Below are 20074 nucleotides of genomic sequence, written 5' to 3'. Positions count from 1 at the left end.
GATGCCAGTTTCACCAGAGAGGAGAAGAAGTCTCTTTTGAAGACCGTGAGCAACATGTTCAAAATGTGTCAGTCCATTCAGCGCCGTCAGGTCAAGGAGATCAACAAGGGCAAGCTGGTGAGGCGTCAGAAGAAGGTTGAGCGTGCTGCAGCTGGTGAGGAGGTTGGTCCAGGGTCCGAGGACAACGACAGTGTGGCCACAGCTCGTTCTTTTCCCTTGGAGGGATGGCACTTTGATGATGATGATGCTTCGAGCGCACCTCCTCTTGTCTAGAGTCTCGTTAGCATCACCTTTTCCCTTTTTGTTGTCTTGATGACAAAGGGGGAGAAGTGTTCTATTAGGGGCGTTTGCAGTTGGTTTCAGTTGGGTGAGATCTCAAGGCCTCGTTTGTTTTGGTTGTGTTTATTTGGCTTGAGATACTCTTATTTACTTGCTTTCGCGGTGTGGTCGTGAGCTACCTAGTCTATGTGAGAGACTATCTACTTTATGGAATTTATCTATGCTTATGTTGATATATCTTGTGGAGTATGATCAAGCTTCTATAGGTTAGTCTCACGTTTTCTGCTCACCACACTTGCATGTGATCTAGGCACCGTGTTGGGTATTATTATGTTGATCGCATGCCTTGACAATGTGGATCTAGGGGGAGCCTCATATGTGTGTGCTTGATGCATAATCAAGCATTTTTTCCTTGCACATATATAGGGGGAGCTCCTTTGATCAACTATTGTCGCATGGCTGTTTACTTAAGTTGTATCCTGTATGCCATGTCCTAACCATATTGTCATCAATGCACCAAAAAGGGGGAGATTGAAAGTGCAAGTATCACTTAGATTATATTTTGGTGTGATGACAATGTGGTTAGTGGAACTAATGTTGGTTGCTAAAGTTTATCTCAGGACATTGGTTCCAAGGTGTCCATTGATGGAGGTGTGCGACCCCCCAGTCCAAAAAGATCAAAGGCGTGGTTACCGGTGACTCGAAGGTTTTTCGTTTTGGTTCGATTTGAGTCGTAGGTAAAACCGCACTATCAAGAGGGGTCTTCGTGGATTTAGTGTCGTGTGGGAATGCCTCCAAGACAGATACACCAGCCCTCCTACACCTCCTCAGATATTCCACTTTTTGTGTGCTTTGCCGTGGTGTCCTGTGATGTTTCATCAGAAATCTTCTGGACACCCTGTGTGCACGGGGTCTCTGACCCCCGTGCGCACGGGGTAGTCAGAATATTTCGGGACACCCCGTGCACACGGGGTACCTCGAAACTCACTGGACACCCCGTCGCAAGGGGCTGACTTGGCCCGTGCGCACGGGGTCCAACGGGCAGAAATCCCCTCCCGGCCAAGAACACTATATAAGCCCCCTTCTTCCTCCTCCATCCCTCAACCCTAATGTCTTGTTGAGCTCCTCCATTGCTACACCCCATTTTGCTCACTACTCTCAATCCCTCCACCCAATCTTGTTGAAACTTTGGGGATTGGGAGAGCAAGACCCCATCTACACTTTGACCAAACCAAATCGCGTTCCCCGCAACATTCATCCACCATGACTTGTTACTCTTGGAGCTTGGGCTCCTAGGCGGTTAGAGGTTCCTCCGGAAGCTTCCTTGCTTGTGGTGTGCTCCGGAGAAGTTTGTAAAGGTGTGGTGGTCGCCTTCAAGACCAACCCCGAGTGATTCGAGGCTCATCCGTTGGGGGTGACTCGAAGGAGATTACGGTGAGCCTTCGGTGGCGTTCCGCAAGCTTTGGCTCCGGCACCGCTCCAAACGGAGAGTAGCTCTTCCCCAAGGAAGAGTGAACTTGGGATAAAATCCGCGTCCTCGTCTCACTTGTGGTTAATCCTTTCCCGCACTTTACTTAGCCTTGTATGCTTGTTGGCTTGCTAATTAGTTTGTTGCCTAGCATATTTAGCTTAGAGCTTGCTTGTCATATAGGTTGTGTTCACCTAGTTGCATATCTAGTGAACCCTTTTTATCCGCTAAGCCTTCAAATTGACAAGAAAGAGTAAAATTTGTAGTCTCCTATTCACCCCCCCCTCTAGTCGACTGTATCGATCCTTTCACTTGTCTATGCAAATATTGCTCTTGTTTGCCGAACTAGGGGGTGCGGTAGTACCGCAAGGACCCACGGTAGTACCGCTTCTAGTAAGCGGTAGTACCGTGGTCCCTGCTTAGTTCCGCAGGTACGCGGCCGTAAGGGGCAGATGTAATTTTTTACATCCGCGCCTCGCGCGGTAGTACCGCGGCTGGCTTACGGTACTACCGCGTCGGGTTTTTGCATCGACTCCAACTCTGCGGAAGTAGCCACGGATGTAATTTTTTTATATCCGTGCCTTCCCCTCCCTGGACAGCCCCTGCCTCCCGGTAGTACCGCAAGGGGGAGCGGTAGTACCGCGTCAGCAGTACTACCGCCCTCTGCCTTAGTGCATGTGTGGCTGTTCTGGTCTCTGCTGCATGGACGGTAGTACCGCGGGGCTCTGCGGTAGTACCGCGTGCCCCTGCGGTAGTACCGCGCCTCAGGTGCGGCAGTACCGTGTGCCCCTGCGGTAGTACCGCACGTCAGGTGCGATAGTACCACGCTGCGCAGGCTGAGTTGGTGGATAACGGTTGGATTTTCCCCCTCCTATAAAAGGGGGTCTTCTTCCCCAATGAACCTTATCCTTTGAGCTCGTGTTCTTTCCCCATTGTTGACCTTCTTCGAGCTTGCTAACTCTCAATCCCTCCATGGAATCTTGCTAGTTTTCGAGGGAAAAGAGAGAGAGGAGATCTAGATCCACATTTCTACCAATCACTTTCTCCTCTATGTGAGGGGAACCCCTTGGATCTAGATCTTGGAGTTCTTGGTGTTCTCCTTCTTGTTCTTCCTCTCATTTTCCTCCCTAGCATTAGTTGCTTCGGTGGGATTTGAGAGAGAAGGACTTGGGCACTCCGTGTGCCCTTGCCATTGCATTTGGTGCATCGGTTTGAGTTCTTCACGGTGATACGTGGAAGTTACAAGTTGAGAAGCTTATTACTCTTGGGTGCTTGGTACCCTTGAGCTTGTTCCTCTTGGGTGCTTGGGCGCCCTAGACGGTTGGTGGTGTTCGGAGCTCAATCATTATGGTGTAAAACTCCGGAAAAGCGTCGGGGTCTCCAATTAGGTTGTGGAGATCGCTCCGAGCAATTTGACGGGTTTCGGTGACCGCCCCCAAGGGTTGCCAAAGTGTATGGGTTCGGTGACCGCCCCCAAGGGTTGCCATTTGTACGGGTTCGGTGACCGCCCTCAAGGGTCCCTTAGTGGAATCACGGCATCTTGCATTGTGCGAGGGCGTGAGGAGATTACGGTGGCCCTAGTGGCTTCTTGGGGAGCATTGTGCCTCCACACCGCTCCAAACGGAGATTAGCATCCGCAGGGGTGTGAACTTCGGGATACATCGTCGTCTCCGCGTGCCTCGGTTATCTCTTACCCAAGCCCTTTACTTTGTGATAGCCATATTGTTTCTTGTCATATATCTTGCTATCACCTAAGTAGTTTTTCTTGCTTAGCATAAGTTGTTGGTGCACATAGGTGAGCCTAGTTGTTGTAGGTTTTGTGCTTGACAAATTAACCGCCAGGTTTATTCCGCATTTGTTCAAGCCTCAACCGTAATTATTTTAAAGCGCCTATTCACCCCTCCCCCCTCTAGGCGACATCCACGATCTTTCATCTTCTCTTATTTAAGAGAAGACAAGAGATGATCTCTTAGCACAATATGTCTCAACCCCCCCCCCCCCCCTAGGCGACATCCACGTCTTTTTTCTTAGCTCGATGGTCATCCGCTGGCAGTTTAGGTCTTAATACCGATATTTTAGCAACAAAACTAATAAATCTAACTCTGGTGGTTGGTGTTTTTTTTTGGAAAGGGAGTGTGTGCAGGTTGCCTATTTCAAGAATAGATTGGATCTATCCGGCTGCACTTTATAATATTTTTTAGTATTTTCGGATAAATAAGAAAAGGGTGCACGATCTTGACGAATTACTTCTGAATAAATTCAGAAATCACACAGAAGAACCATAGCATTACAAGGTCTGAGATCTTGGAGGGCGGCTGAGTGTATCGCTGAGATCGAACTCCTCCTCTGTTTTTCACTGTTATAACCTCTTTGTTCAGAGTTTAGCTGTTTTGTACAGGCAGCTGAAGCTGCTCTACTTTCTGTACAACGGCTCGCTTTTCTGAGTGAGTTACTCTCCCTCTGTAACTCTGAAATTTGTCCCTCTCTTGATACAGATCGCCCTTTGGCCTTTTAAAAGATAGTCACAGAAGCACATGGATGGACAAGCAGAGTGATATAAATTATAAACTCATAACCAAAATTTTCATCATCATCATCGTCGTGATATCTTTACAATCGATCAGGGGGCAACCAGCTCAGTCTCAGGACATGGCTGCATGCTTATACTAATACTAAGTTACTTGCTGCAATAAACACAACACTCCTAGCTACTACCACTCCTAATTTAGGCCCCAGCAGCTAAGGTACATGACAGTCCTCAGCCCCTCCTCGGCCTTCTCCGCTCGCCACCTCTCCGCCACGGCGGCCACTGTGGCAGGCAGCTGCTTGTTACCCTGCGAGACGCCGCTGCGGACGTTGGCCTTGGCTGCACGGTGGATGGACCTGAGCGCGTATTTCCAGCGGCAGAGGCCGGCCTGGTCCTTGAGCGCCTCGAGCGCGCCCACGCTCATCGCCACCATCCACGACGCCTTGGCTGCAGCTGCCGTGGTCTATGCTTCTTGCCGCGCTGCTTGCTGGAGAGTGGAGAGCGATTTGTGTACTGGACTCACGGAGTTACAGCTACGGTACCGAAGGAACCAAGCTGATGCTTGTCTTTCTTGCTGGACTGCTTGAACTAAGCTTGCTTGTGTTGATGGGGGAAGAGTGGGAGTGGGACGGGGTGTTATATACGCCGAGAGCCCGAGCAAAACAGGCGGCCGCGGGCTCTGGTTTTCCAGCTTTCACGAGAGCTCGTTCTCGCAGCAGATCTTGCTTTCGTTCGTGGTTTACAGAAAAAGGCTTTCGCCCTGTTTTATATATAAAGCATAGATCAACAGTGCCCAGTACAACCGCACGCACCCACCACAAACGCACACACCCAAGACAGGATACATAAGCGCTGAGCGCAGCAACACACTCCCTAGCACTACACGAGCCGCCGGGAGCTTCATCTGTGGACACCGCGAAGAAGTGAAGCCGCATATGACGAACCGTGGGCTCCAAGGCGGCGCCTTCAGGAAGGATACGGCACCGGAGCGCCGCTACCGCCCGATCCGAGGATCAGAGTTTCCCCTGGAGCAACACGATGGGCAGTAATAGCCGCGACGACGCCTTCAAGAAGGGATCTTCGCCGTCGCCAGTCCGTCCAAAGATAGAGTAGGTTTTCACCCCGGCCAACACACACTGCCACCGAACGCACACCCCGGCTACCACGCCGCCCACACGGCCGTGGCAGCCGGGCAACACCGAGGCACGAGCTCTGCCCATGAGCACTGCGCCACCACCACCAGGGCCGCCGCCCCGGAATCCAAGACCTTGACACCAAGTCCTCCGAGCCCCATCGATACCCCAACCGCAGAGACGGGCGGAAAGGCTCCGCCTTTCGCACCCCTGGCCGGTCCCAGCGCCGAGACCCAATAGGCCGGCGACAAGCCTCCATCGAGCCGTCCTGCGACACCGGGCGCGAGACGAGCGTAGTCTTGCCGCCGGCCGCGAGACGGGCCGGTCCTGTTGCCGGGCGCGAGACGAGCGCAGTCCTGCTGCCGGGCGCGAGACCAGCTCGGTCCTATGGCACCGGGTGCGAGACGGTCGATGGACAGCAGCCGGGAGAAGGCCAGCCAACCGGCGAGAGAAGCGAACGGACGCCGAGGAGAGGAGTCGAAGGCCGATACAGGCAGCCTACAGACGAGCCGATGCCAGAACAATCTGGCCGCCGCCGCAATCAACCTGCCACCACCACGGTAGCCGCTGGGCACGCACTCGCGCAGCCACCGGCACTGCGCCGCCACCCCGACCAGCCGAGGGGGCCTCGGTCAGGGCCGCCGCCCGCAGCCCTAGCCGTCGCGGCCCACGCCGCCGAGAGGGCAGATCCGAAAGAGCCGCCGCGGCCGCCGTCTCCAACCTCCGGCCCGCACCACCACCACCAACTGCCGCGGTGCCACCACCACCTGCCGCGGCCACGGCAGAGGTGGCCACCGGCAGCCCGCGCCGCCCGCAGCCCGCGCCGCCATGGGCCAGATCTGGCCGCGCTGGAGCCGCCGCCGTCTCGGGCACACACGCGCCACCCACCTAGCCGCCCGCCGCGGGGGGAGGCAGGGACGGCAGGGCGCCGCCCCAGCCCGCCGCGCCGCCATGGGGCCCGGCTGCAGCTCCACGACCCGGCCCGGGACGCCGGCCCGCGCCAGCACCGCCCGAGCAGGGAGACAAAGGGGCCCCGCCGCCGCCGGCAACAGCAGGGCTTCACCCGGCCGTGCCCCTGGGCGGTGGCGAGGGAGGAGGAGGGGGGAGGAGGGAGCGGCGACGAGGGTTGGGGTTGGCCTCCGGGCCGCCTCGCGGGAGACGACGCGATGGGAGTCTGACTAGTCCAAGAGCTCTTGTTGGTTCTCCGTTCGTGGTTTGTCCATTACGATCGGACAAGGCAGAGATTAGATAAGATAGGAGTGACGCTTCCTCGAGGACATGGTTTCCACGATACCAGGGGCCGGCTGTGTGCTCTTCGTGACTTCGTGTCAGCGTTTGATACGCATACGCGGCGCACCTGCACACCGCGAGTCTGATCAGAAAAGGCTTCTTATCAGCATGGCTTAATGACTGTATATCACTCTGATCTGATCAGAAAACCTGCAGATGATCAGGATTAATCGACTCTGTAGTGTGTGCAATCCTCCTTTGTTCTCTGCTTACTCATTCTCAGACGTAGGTTAACTAGGATTTTTGTCAGCATGCTCTTGGGCTGACCACGAGAGCGGATGTATGGGAGACACGGACGGGCAGCGGAAACCAGAGGCCGGAGGCCATGGTTTCCACGATATAACAGCCGGCCATAACCGCCTGCTTCGTGTCAGTTCAGCAGAGTGCAGAGAAATTCAGAATAGGTTCATCACGAACGACCTCGTCGCATGCTCGGAATCTCCACATGCCGTAAGCCAGGTCAACTCGAGCAACAAAGCATATGCATGTTCCCCATCAGAATAATCAGAGAAAAAATTGGTTGGACAATTTCATTTCTGAACTCCATAATCTTTTCGTAGATTGTGATACTCCTACCCTTATTGTGGGAGATTTTTATCTAATTAGATACACTGTAGATAAGAACAATGATAGATAGATCACAAACGGTGTGACAAATTTAATGCTTGGATTGAGGTTTGGTGTTTACTAGAATCAAGTTAGGTAATAGGCAATTTACTTGGGCAAATAATTAGGCTGACCTGATTATATCTACCATAGATAGATTCGTTTGTAGTACTGACACTGACGCAAAAAAAGAAGATAGGCTTTTCCCCCTAGCTTTGCCTAGATTAAGGAGTGACCATACCCCAATCCTATGGGATGCTGGGATTAGACTTCAACCCAAAGCTCTAGTTATAAGTTAGAAAAATGGTGGCTCCTTAGGGATGATTTTAAATCTGTAGTTGTGGAGGAACGCATCCTGGCCCCGGAGGCCTCCACCGCGGCGCCCAGGACCAGGAGGCTGGCAACTACGTGGGATGGGACCAGCGTCCTACGGTGGCCGACCATTGTGGTCGAGCTCTGGTGATGGGAAAGGGCGGCGTGGTCGAGCTCCTGTGGAGAGATAGGGAGGCGAGGATGGGCGCGACGACGGAGACGCGGGAGCTCATCGACGGCCAGGAAGACGGTGGTGGCGCCCAACCCTAGTTCACACGGGGGAGATGTGGGTTGGGAGAAGGGAACCAGAGATGGGGGATCGGGAGGATGGGTGTGATGGGCTCGAAAGCCACTGCGCTCCCGAGTCAGTGGAAAAAATGGATGAAAAAACTAGACGGGGAAAGGGGAGGTGGGATGAAGTCGAGGAGGTTTGCTGAAACAAAGAGCGAAATGGTTTTATAGGGGAGAGGAAATCTTATTCTTTTTTTACATAGTAGAGATTTGGTCCTTCAAGATTGATTAGAGATCACGTTGATTGATTCCTTTCCATGACGATATTACTAAATGGCAGATAAAAACCGAAATAAGTAGATCAGTGGGCTAAAAACCTATTTAACAAAAACGGTGGGGGAGGTTTAACCGGAATGGAGGCGACGCTACAAACTCACCATGCCGTACAGGTTGGTGCCGATTCTGATAGTATGCCGAGCACAAAATAGTAGGTTGGTCATAGAAAAAATATAACAAAAAAACCAAAAAAGAAACACATGAAAAAACCGAAAAATAAAAACATGCGCACGCATCAAATGGTCTAGCCAACTTTGATTATAATTTATGTTTTTGATAAGACTTGATTTGATTTTGCTATGGGTAGTGGAAGCCAAGGAAAGTTTTGACTTGGTTGAGATTTTCTTAAGATTTGATTTGAATGAATTAATGCATGACATTGTTTTGAAAAAGTACAGATTTGATTGAGCTAATGCACGCTCCAAATGGGCCGGCCCAAATTGGCCGTTATTGAGCGAAAGGTCGCATGTAAGACGCTTGTGGGATAATAGGGTTGGTGGGACTTGAGGCGACGCTACCAACCCTCCCTTTAGAAGTAGAGATGATGTATTTCTTACTTTTGTAGGGAATACTTCATTTCAGCCACATCCATGACTTCCGGAACCTCCGCAAGCTCCGCGACTTGCTTTACCAGACACTGCCCAGTCCTTGATGTGCAAATGGAACCCAACAGTGAAGAACGTGTCATATTTTCGGTAAAAACAATTCGATTTGGTGACCTCTGTAAAGATCCTGTATGGCATAACTTAGGACCATAATTTAAGATGTATGCTTTTGAAAATTATGCATTTCGCTTTGACATGTACTCCCTCCATAAAGAAATATAAGAGTGCCTAGTTCACTAAATTTGTAATCTAAATGCTCTTTTATTTGTTTACATAGGGGGTATATTGTAAGGCGCCTAAATTCTCACGAGCTTGTATTGACATATTTTAAAAAATTAGTTCATTTTCAGATGGGTGATAGTCAACACAAAATTTTCATGACTATATCTAATGAATATACTAAAATATTCACATGAAACAAGACATCATATGTGTGGATCTTTATCTGTAATCTTATTACATAACTAATACAATTCAGTCAGATTATTTTGTTTCCAAAATGAACAGGGTAAAAAGATTCAGAATAAACAACGCTCGGCAAATGGGCCAGCGACGGTTATATAAACTGGGCTATCTCCGTCCTTGACGACAAAGGAGAACTGCGCGGGATAACATGCGTCGGAGAAGGAGTTGAGGTGGCAGATTACGAAATATTGAGCGGGAGAAGTGCGGTGGCGGCGGTTATTCAAGGGGAATGGTTACATCTATGCGTGGGGACGTACGATGAACAGGTCTTCACGAATGAATTGGCGACAAAATGAATTAATCAAATATTATTATACCCTTATTACAAATTTTAATATTTTAAATAATTTTCTGCTTAAAAAAGAATATAGTTGAGTGACATGAAATTATCCGTCGTAACTCTCCAATCACCATAAAAGAGCTCAACTAATCCATTTATACTAAATATTTTTACTTTTTTAATATAATATTCACGATTTGTTTTATTGATATAGTGTTTACCACCAAATTTGACCTATTTTTTTCTACAATACGTAATAACATGAGCCAAAAATGCTAAGAAATTAAGTATTTCCCACTTTATTATAATTGTAAACTAAATCCATTTTGTTGCAAACCTTATGTTATTTTTAAAATTTGTTCAATACATTTCAGTAATATATATTCCATCTAGATCCAAGAAAATGAAAAAAAATTCATATATAGATTAATTGTTGTGCCACTTAGACGCGTAGTTGTGTTATGTGTTTGACTGATTACTATGTTCAAATATCTTGCTAAGAATTTAATAATATACGTGCCTAGCAAATATCTTGGTTGGTTTGTGGAGCACAATTGTTTATGAGAATAGTAATCGTTATGGTATCATCAATCTGCTTAATTACTTGAAAGGAACTCGTGTGTACTTGTAAGAAGTACCCGCTTCATCTGGAATTACTTGTCGTAGAAATAGATGTATCTAGACATATTTTAGTTTTAGACACATTTATTTTTATCCATTTCTGCGACAATGAATTCCGGACGGAGGGAGTACTTCTTGTTAGGAAGTCAATTTTTTCTTTTGCTTCCATGGACCTAGGCTAAAATCAAAAACAGATGAATCTACTACAACAACAAAAAAACATCATCACTGCCAACAGGCTCCTACAACAAGATCAATAGTTTTCATGCCGACAAGACCGACTCGAGTCCTGTCAAACCCTTAACTGAGCCTATATCAACACCCAGATCCAACTCCAAGCCGACACCAAAATCTAACCACATTTCCATATCCACACCAAAATCTAACGCCATATCGAAATCTAACCCCATACCCACACACCCAAATATAACCCCATATCCACACTCAAATACAACCGACTTGAACACCCAAATCGAACCAATATCCACAGTTCCACACCCTAATCAAGCCATATGAAACCCTTAATCGACACCCTAATCAAGTCGCATGAGAATCTAAATAAAACCCTAAACCCAAATCAAAGCCTCCAAGTCTAAATCGATGCCTGCATGGATCCCTAAATTGGGCAGACAAGGGCTTACCGTCATTGACGAATGGATGAAGAAGGGGTAATGAAGCCGGTGGTCGCCGCCAATGCTCGTCATCCAGATCTTCGACCTGGTGTGTGTGTGTGTGGCAGTGGAGAGAGTGGAGAGTGAGCGGTGAGATAAGGGTGAGGGGATTTATGACACTGCTTACGGAAACAATGTGGCTTCTCCCGCTCGTCCCTTCGCATGCAAGTGCCTGCCATCCTTGCGCTTGATCGGGCGGGCCTGGCTCATTAGAAATGGTTGATTTGACCATTTCTCCAGAGCCAGGATCTGGACTGTGTTGATTACTGTTTATGCAGACCCAACCATACACACAGGTAACCAACGATCCAAAATTGAATTCCGAGGATGTGAAGGTGTTATGCAGGGAACCAAACAAGGCGCGTAGAGTTCAGGCGAGGCACGCAGCGTTCTAGAATCTTCTCCCCTCCTAGGATCAGCAAGTGAATCTTAAACTAACAATCCTCCTTTTTGTGACGCGGTTTGCTCTGCTCACACGTGGGTTAACTACAACTTTTGGCCACATGCTCTTTTGGCTGTTGGGTTGACGGCAAGGGCGAAGGTACGGGAGACGCGGACGGGCTGTGAAAACAAGACGTCGGAGGCCACGGTTTCCACCGTACCAGCGGCCGGTGGTGGCCGTCTACCAATTTGTGTCAGCATTTGCTCATGCAAACGTATCATGCGCATAATCTACTCGGTGCACCTACAACTGGAAAGGGGACTGCTCCGTGTCTCACTCTTTCACCACTCTGATGAGAAAAAAAAAACATATTTAGTTAACTTATTAGCGCCATCCCTCTGATCACATTTAGTTTAACATGCCATCGTCTGCACCTACAGCAGAGTGCAGAGTGATGAAATTCAGAGCACGTTCGCCATGAACGATCTCCAGGTCAACTCCGAGAAACAGAAAGTACTTGCAACTAATGCAGAGCATACAACGCCAAAATAATCATCAGAGGATAATATGTTGTAAGGAACCAGCGTCAGAATCTCTAACGGCATCCATTGCAGCGAACTTGAGGTGTGCGAATGGATCAGACAAGATCTGAGATCTTGGAGGGAGGCCGGGTGTATCGCTGAGATCGAACTCCTTTTCGTTTTTTCACTGTTCTACCCTTTGTTGACAGTTTGTCTGCATATGAAGCTGCTCTGTTTTGTGTAGAACGGCTCGCTTTGTTGAGTTACTCTCCCTGTGTTCTGTGTACCTATGAACTTTTTCCCTCTCTTGATACAGATCATTCTTTGGCCTTTCAAAGAAGTCACTGAAGCACATGGATGGGCAAGTAGGGCGATATAAATTATAAACTCTTAGCCGATTTTTTCATCATCATCATCGTCGTCGTCGTCGTCATGGTATCTTTACAATCGATCAGGGGGCAGCCAGCCAAGTCGCGGGCCATGGCTGCATGCTTCCCTAGCTACCAGTGCTCCTAATTTAGGCCCCAGCAACTGAGGTACACGACCGTCCTCAGCCCCTCCTCGGCCTTCCGCGCTCGCCGCCTCTCCGCCACGGCTGCTGCGGAGGCAGGCAGCTGCTTCTTGACTTGCGATGCACCGCCGGGGACATTGGCCTTGGCCTTGGTGGTCCGGTGAATGGACCTCAGCGCATAGTTCCAGCGGCAGAGCCCTGCCTGGTCCTTGAGCGCTTCCACAGCGCCCACGCTCATCGCCACCATCTAGGACGCCTTCTTCTTGTTCTTGCCGCGTTGCTAGAGAGTGGAAACTTTTTTTTTAACCGGGCATTACCCCTTTCCATTACTGCGACATAACGGAAATATAACCAAAAGAGAGAGTGGAAACTGATTTGTGATTGCTGTGTCTAGTACTAGTGGACTTGCAAAGTTGCGGTGTTGAAAGAACAGAGCTGATTTTCTTGAACTATCTCACTGAATTGATGTTCGTTTGAATTGTTGGTAAAAAGTGGGAGTGGGACGGGGTTATATACGTGATAGCCGGAGCAAAACAGGCGGCTGCGGGCGCTGGTTTTCTAGGATACCTGGTGCTTTCAGCAGAGCTCACTTTGCTCCGCATCTCTCGCTGTCGTCCCGGTGCTGTGCAGTGTCTGCCCTTCCGGGTCCTGACACCATGACCGTCTGCTCATCCAAAAGCATTCGTGCGCATATTTTACACGGCGCGCTTCTAACTAAAAAGAGGACTATGTGTGTCTCACTCTGATGAGAGAAAACACGTTTAGTTAATTAGATATCGTGTGCCTTGAGCAGACTGCAGAGCAAAGAAATTCAGAACAGGTTCGCCTCGAGCCACAAGAAGCACATCCAGCAGGTCGACTCCATCAAAGTACACAAAGCAATAATCTCTGACGGCCACCTCTTGCAGCGATCCGGAGGTGTTCGAATTTGATCAAAGAAGATGTGAAATCTTGGAGGGCAGCCGGGTGTATCGCTGAGATCAACCACCCCTGTTCTACCCGGCCTTTATTCAGAGTTTGGCTGTTCGGTACAGGAAGCTGAATTTCCTCTGTATTCTGTATGCCTCGTTTTGTAGAGTTCCTCTCTTCACAAACGTCAACTTTTGGCCTTTCAAAAAATAGTCATGGAAGAACATGCACAAGGAGGGTAATATAAATTCATAGCCGAAATTTTCATCATCATCATCATCGTGCTGTATTTACAAACGGTCATGGGGTTGTCGCATAAGTATAAGCACAAGCTGCAACGAACACAACACCCCTAACCAACTAGTACTCCTAATTTGGGCCCCAGCAGCTGAGGTACATCACCGTTCTTAGCCCCTCCTCGGCCTTCTCCGCTCGCCGCCTCTCCGCCACCGCCGACGCGGAGGCCGGAAGCTGCTTGCTGCCCTGCGAGACGCCGCCGCGGACGTTGGCCTTGGCTGCCCGGTGGATGGACCTGAGGGCATAGTTCCAGCGGCAAAGCCCGGCCTGGTCCTTGAGCGCTTCCACCGCGCCCACGCTCATGGCCACCATCCACGATGCCTTCGCCGGACCAGCCATGGCTTCTCCTATACTTCTTGTTCTTGCCGCGCTGCTGGGAGTGAAAACTGACTTGTGATCCTAGTGGACTTGCGAAGTTGAACAGAGCTAGTTTGATTTTCTTGAACTGTCTCAGTGAGCTGATGCTCGTTTGTGTTGATGGTAGGAAGAGTTGGAGTGGGACGGGGTTATATACGGGAGAGCCGAAGCAAAACAAGCGGCTGCCGGTGCTGGTATTCCAGGAAACCGGGTGCTTCCGGATACACATTTGCTTGCTTGCGCCGCTCCTCTCGCTGTCGACGCCCGGCCGTTGCAGGTGGCTGCCCACCTCGCCCCGTCTTGTTTTTTCTGCGGCAGAGCGGCTGGTTTTGTCCACTGGGATGGGACCAGACCAATCCCGCAGATATGAGATACTTCATTTTCCTTTTATATATAGCTTTTTTTCCTCAGTGTGTAAGAGCAACTCCAGCACATCCATTTCGTCCATCACCGTAAGTTTGGGCCGCCGCGGACAAAAGTGCTGGCCCAACACGCCGACTCATTTTTAAAATGCGTCCGCTTCGTGTTCACGCAGACCCATTTGCGGCCAAAAATTACGGCTGAAATGCGTCGGCGTGGACGCGAAGCGGATACGCCACGCGTCCTTTCGGTGTCCGCCATGTCCCCATCTGGCGGCCACCGAACTACCGCGGCCGTCTTTATTAATGACGACTGCCCACCGCGGGTCCAAGCGTCAACGACGGCGGTCGGCCTTTTTTAATCCGAGCATGAGGTGGGGGGCCGTCCTCATCCGCTTCCAGACGCCTCCATCCCCATCTCACCACCCACGGTGCTCCCCGTCGGCGACAAATCCTAGCCACCGCCATGGGCTTCATCTCCGACATGGACAAGGGCAAGGCCTCCGCCGCCCCTCTCCCCCGCCTCCCCCCGCCTCCGCCGGCGTCTTCCCACCGACCTCGGCAGCGCGTCAACGTCCCAGTGCACCAGGCAAAGTGGCACTGGGAGCACCGCGTCCCCCTCCCATATCCCGACATGACGCTGCCACACGACTGGCACTTGGATCTGGAGAGGATCCCAGTGCCGGCAGCGCCGCGGTCGGCGCGGGCGCACACGGAGGAGGTGCGGCGCCGGCGGCAGTTGCTGACGCTGGAGCAGCATCGCGATCCTGCCTACGCACTCGACTCTCCCCCTTGGGAGCAGTGGTTCGCATTCGAGCATGAGGAGGCCAGGAGCGCGGCGTCCACAACGTGCGGCATATCCCGCTGCCGCCCCTTGTTGTGCGCGACGAGGACCAGGAGGCGGAGGCCGCCTACCAGGCGGCGCTGGCGGCAGTCCTCCGCGAAAGCGAGGAGGAGCGGCGCAAGGAGTAGGAGGAGGCTGAGGCGTACCAGGCGTGCATGACGAAGGCCATGGCGCTCTCCGCGACGGGAGACTGCGTCGTGCCGCCGTTGAGGGCGTTGTCCCCGTCAAGGCCGAGCCGGCACCGACCCCATCGAGCGCTACTCATGGACTGCAGTGGTGCACGAGTGGGTTAGCGCGCCACCGGTCCGGTTGGGGGCGACGCCGGCATAGGAGCAGGCCTACCTCGACCAATGGCAGCAGCAAAGGCTGGCTGAGGAGCGTCGTGAGGGCGAGTACTTCGAGCAGCTGGAACGCGACGCGGAGAAGGAGCGCCTTGCCTGCGGTGGGCCAGCCCAGTTGGCGGCGGTACCACGGCGGACGACGTTGCTAGAGCCTGGTCGACGACGTTTCCTTGGGCTGGCCCGGCGCCGACGCTCACCGGCCCCAACACGACGAGGACGCCTAGGGCAGCACCTCCTCGTAGTTTGTTTTATTTAATGTTTTAGTTAATATAAATCATTTCACTACGTGTTATGAATTTATTCTCTACAACAAAACAACAGTTCAATACAACAAATCATTGTTTTTTCTCTTGAAAATATCCACATAAATGTTCATTATTTCTTAAATGTATGTACCGTAGGAACTGATCATTGTGTTATTTATTTTATGAATAAAAGAAATTTTTCTGTGAATTATAAAACAACTTTCTAAGATCCATGAACATATTTTTGATCAATCAAAACAAGTATTTCCTAAGATAAAAATCGTGAAAAGCCTTGTGAGCAACATTATCATGTTTTGTGAACTATAAAAAAATTTGGTGAAATATATGAACAAACAACATGCATCTTCTACGCGAACAATTTTGATAATCATTCGAATTCTTTTTGTGATTGAAAATAATTATAACATACTATGTATTTTCTATTTTTATATAAGTAATATTTTGTTTTGAAAGTCCAATAATAAAAAAAATTCTCTTTTGACGAGTTTGTTATGAAACTTTTGTATTTACCAAATATTATTTCATGTACACATAAGACTTTATTTTTTGTCATTAGCAACCTTCTAATTTATGATGATTTGAACTGGTGACCCTTTGGAAAATGCATAAAAGAAGAAACTAAGAAAAAAAGAAACATATATGGGAAACAACATCGATGCCATAACTAGAGCTCATAAGAAATACATATAAAAACACAATAAAAATGTATATGATAATGTTAGATTCTCATTGTTTAACTAGTTAGGAAATTTACAACTATGGTTGATATCCATTTATATTAAATATTTTTACTTATTTACATATAATATTCATTATACATAAATAGTTTTTAATTGATACAATGTTAATACACAAATTCAACTATTTTTCGTATTATACCTAACAACATAAATCACAACTAGTAACTTAAAATAACTATTTTACATTTCAACTTTTTCCACTAAAATTACTATAATTGTAACAACCTTATGTTATTTTTAATATATGTTTAGGATATTTAAGTAATTTAAATTCCATCTAGATTTGAGAAAATGAAAAATAACGTTCATATATAAATTAATTTGTGTGCCACTTAGATGCATTGTGGTGTTATGTGTTTACTTTATTAGTATCTTCAAGTATCTTGATAAGAGTTTTATAATGTACGTGCCTAGCAAATATCTCAACAGAGATTTGGGGAGCACAATTGTTTATGGGAATAGTAACCATTATGACATTATGGATCTCCTTAATTGCTTGAGAGGGAATTGTGTGTATTCGTACTTCTTGTTAGAAAGTCATTTTTTCTTTTGCATCCATGGACCTGCGTCAAAATCAAAATAGATGGTCGTTCCGTAGAAAATGGAAAGGCATTGTGTCGGTTTACAAAAGTAGGGGTCCTTTTGGTACCCCTTTACTTGTGTACGGGCAGTCGCAGCCACGAGCCGACAGCCACGCTTGGCACGGCAAAGGAGGCAAAAGTACAAGACTACCAGAGCAGTGCTCCAACCAGGGGCGCGGACAACGAGGCAACAAGATGGGCTTCCCCCCGGCAAGATCCTTGCCGGGGCGGCCCACGCAGCCCCGGCAAGAGCCTTGCCGGGGGCAACTTGCCCAACTCCGGTGAGGCCCCCACCCTTGAGCCTGAGAGTTCCGACACCATCGACAAACATTGGAACCAAGACTCGATAGCCGCCTGCATGGTGGCATGCAGATCTTTATGAAGACAAAGAGCCTGCAAGGCCTAGATGAGAACCAGAAGGCAAGACTACAGCAAGGCTCCTTGCCGAGGATGCCCACGAGGCCCCGGCAAGGCTCCTGCCCAAGGCACCAACGAGGCCCCGGCAAGACCCTTGCCGAGGGCGCTCACAAGGCCCCGGCAAGACCCTTGCCGGGAATATCAGCACGACCGCGGCAAGGCCTTGCCGCCCCGTCGCCGCCCTAGCTCAGCGGTCGACCCACCAACTAAACAAGTACCCACGTGGCAGTACGTGACTCCTAAGCCAACTAGACAAGCACCTGCGTGGTGGCATGCAAATCTTCGTGAAGACCCTGCCACAGCGCCAGCTCAGCAGCCTGCCAGCCCACATGGCGCTGCATGCCCCGTTGGCCTGGACGCATATCGAAGCAAGGCGATGCGGCGACGGACGGGACGGGCTTCGTTACCGTCCCCGATAAAGCAAGAGGACACCTAAGTAGCGCATTTAATGCGTTTTGTCCTGTGATGCCAGGCGATAAGCTTGTGCACTGTACAACTTTCCACCTCCTGTGTGACACTGTGGCAACCCCTTTTTTACTATAAAAGGAGGCCCGCGGCGTACTGAGAGAGGATTCAGACTTTTTGGACCACGCACGCACCGTAGCTAGTTCAAGAACTCAAGAACACTCAAATATATACTAAAGCAGGACTAGGGTATTACGCATCTACGCAGCCCGAACCATGGTAAAATCTCCTTGTGCTAACTACTAGACCCGCTCTTTGCACAACCCCGCGCCCGCCAACCGCAGAAGGGATCCTCGTGATCCCATAGGTGTCGTTTCCGCTGACATCTTTGGCGCGCCAGGTAGGGGAGACGCAGTTGTGAAAATCCGGCCTAGCAGTTAGTATAGCAGTTCTTCATCGCCATGGTTCCTAAGAAGAAAACGATCACGGCAATCGGTTCATCTGGAGCCGAACGGCCCGTACCTGTGCGGGCGGAAGACGGGGCGGTCGCGGACAGGGGCCGAGGCGCGGCCCGCTGGCAGCCAAAGCCTGGCGAGCGGCATCGTTCGTGCGCGGGACGACGGGCCGCACGCCGCTAAATCCAAAGATGGAGCCATGCCCCCGCAGGCGGCGCGGGGCCCTCCAAGGGCAGAGTCATGCAGCCTGCTGGTGGCGCCGCGACTTCCAAGACGCCTACGCCAGCGCCCGCAACGCGCTCTTCCCAGGTCGTGCGCGACGAGTAGCGCCACCACGTTAGCGACCCCGAGCACCGCCGCGGGAAGAGTCCTATGCATCATTCGCGGGACACACCAGACAAGCATGCACGCCGAGACGCTGGCGAAAATGGCGCCCAGCTGCAAGGCCATGATAGAGCTCCTTCTAACGTGGTTAGAAGTCGTAGCGCGTCACGGTACACGCAACTTTCGCCGCCACCCACGCCAGTAGAAGCTTTGGCGCGCGCATAGTTTCTCCTCGACTTCCCTCCTGCTGCGGAAAAGCTCGACGAGTGGAGAGCCACCATCCGGAGCCTCGTCAGCATCGCCAACAAGGACGAGCTGCGACCTGCGGGGCCCTCAGGCCGACACTGTCGAACCACCGCATGCGAGTGGTGGAAGGACCGGAGGTGTTGCGGCCACGGTGCACTCCCCTCCTCCGCGCCAGCTACCGCGGCGCCGCTCCGTCAGGACGATGCTTGAGATAACATTTCTATAGCGTCGTCCGACCGACGGACCCACCGCGATCAACGTCAAGTTCTTCGGGAGCGAGCCCATGAAGACGCTCGAACCACCATTGAGCGGCGGCGTGAAGCACGCCATCAGTCAGATAGGCGGGCAGGGCCCACTATAGACCACCAGGCACCGGGAGGCTCTGGTGGCCTACCTTACGAGGTGGGTTGCCCAGCCTTTACCCGTGAGCTGCGGCAGTTCCAGTGGCCCACTCACCGCATGTTCAAGCCTGATGTCGGCGAGAAGTACAACGGCAAGACTCACCCGTCAGAGTTCCTCAGCATCTACACCATCGCGATGCAAGATGCTGGAGCTCGCGACGGCAAGGTGCTTGCCAATTACTTCCCGTTGGCACTCAAACCCAACGTCATGTCATGGTTGATGCACTTGCCAGCGGACTCCATTTCTTCCTGGTCGGATTTGTGCCATGAGTTTTTCGGCGCTTTTACTGGAGGCCACCAAGCTCATGGCCAGGCAAGCGATTTGCATGTCATCCCCCAGAAGGAAGGCGAAAACCTGTGCAAGTACATATAGAGGTTCAGCCGGGTGCAGTACAACATCCCACATGTTCATCCTACCGCTGTCTTCAGCGCGTTCCATCAGAATGTGCGCAACCACAAGATGCGTGAAGAGCTAGCGATGAACAAGGTCAGGGATGTGGCCGAACTTTATGTTCTGGCCGATAGATGTGCTCGGGCTGAAGAGGGGAGGAAGTACCCCGGCGAAGACGCCGGAGCAGAAACCGGCTCTACAGACGAATACGCCATCACCCCGACAAAGAAGGGCGGATGCCGCAATAGGAAGCGTAAGGGCAAGACCGTGCTTGTCGTCAAGGGATCCGACGACGCCGGCACTGCCAGGAAGGCCAAGGCAGACGACCCCGGCAAGGAGGTTGCCGGGTGCGCCGCCAGCCGGGCCTTGGCGGCCGCCGACAAACCGGGAAGCCCCGACAAGAAGTACTGCAAGATCCATCGCACCAAGGGCCGTGACCTTCAGAACTGCCGACAAGTTGAGCAGCTCGCAGAGAAGCAGAAAATCGAATACAAGAGGCGGGA

The 20074-nt window shown here is 50.8% G+C and overlaps 2 protein-coding genes and 1 pseudogene across 2 annotated transcripts; all 3 read right to left on the bottom strand.

Moving 5' to 3' along the window:
- Positions 1–4304: 4304 nt before the first annotated feature.
- On the bottom strand, positions 4305–5568 carry LOC109771602 (uncharacterized). Its single transcript, XM_020330300.4, has 2 exons — positions 5482–5568; positions 4305–4737 (listed from the first exon to the last, which is right to left on the bottom strand). Exons 1-2 carry the CDS (start codon positions 5566–5568, stop codon positions 4468–4470), a joined length of 357 nt encoding a protein of 118 aa, XP_020185889.2. The 3' UTR covers positions 4305–4467.
- A 6535-nt stretch (positions 5569–12103) lies between these two features.
- Positions 12104–12840, bottom strand: LOC120974262 (uncharacterized; annotated as a pseudogene).
- Positions 12841–13386: 546 nt separating this feature from the next.
- Positions 13387–13933, bottom strand: LOC109771601 (uncharacterized). The gene has a single exon (XM_020330299.4). The coding sequence runs from the start codon at positions 13781–13783 to the stop codon at positions 13517–13519; it is 267 nt and encodes an 88-aa protein (XP_020185888.1). The 5' UTR covers positions 13784–13933; the 3' UTR covers positions 13387–13516.
- Positions 13934–20074: the final 6141 nt, after the last annotated feature.

The sequence above is a fragment of the Aegilops tauschii genome, chromosome 2, assembly GCF_002575655.3.
Source record: "Aegilops tauschii subsp. strangulata cultivar AL8/78 chromosome 2, Aet v6.0, whole genome shotgun sequence".
Lineage (NCBI taxonomy): Eukaryota > Viridiplantae > Streptophyta > Magnoliopsida > Poales > Poaceae > Aegilops > Aegilops tauschii.
The sequence above is the reverse complement of the archived record's forward strand: the minus strand, read 5'-3'. Positions and strand labels throughout refer to the sequence as shown.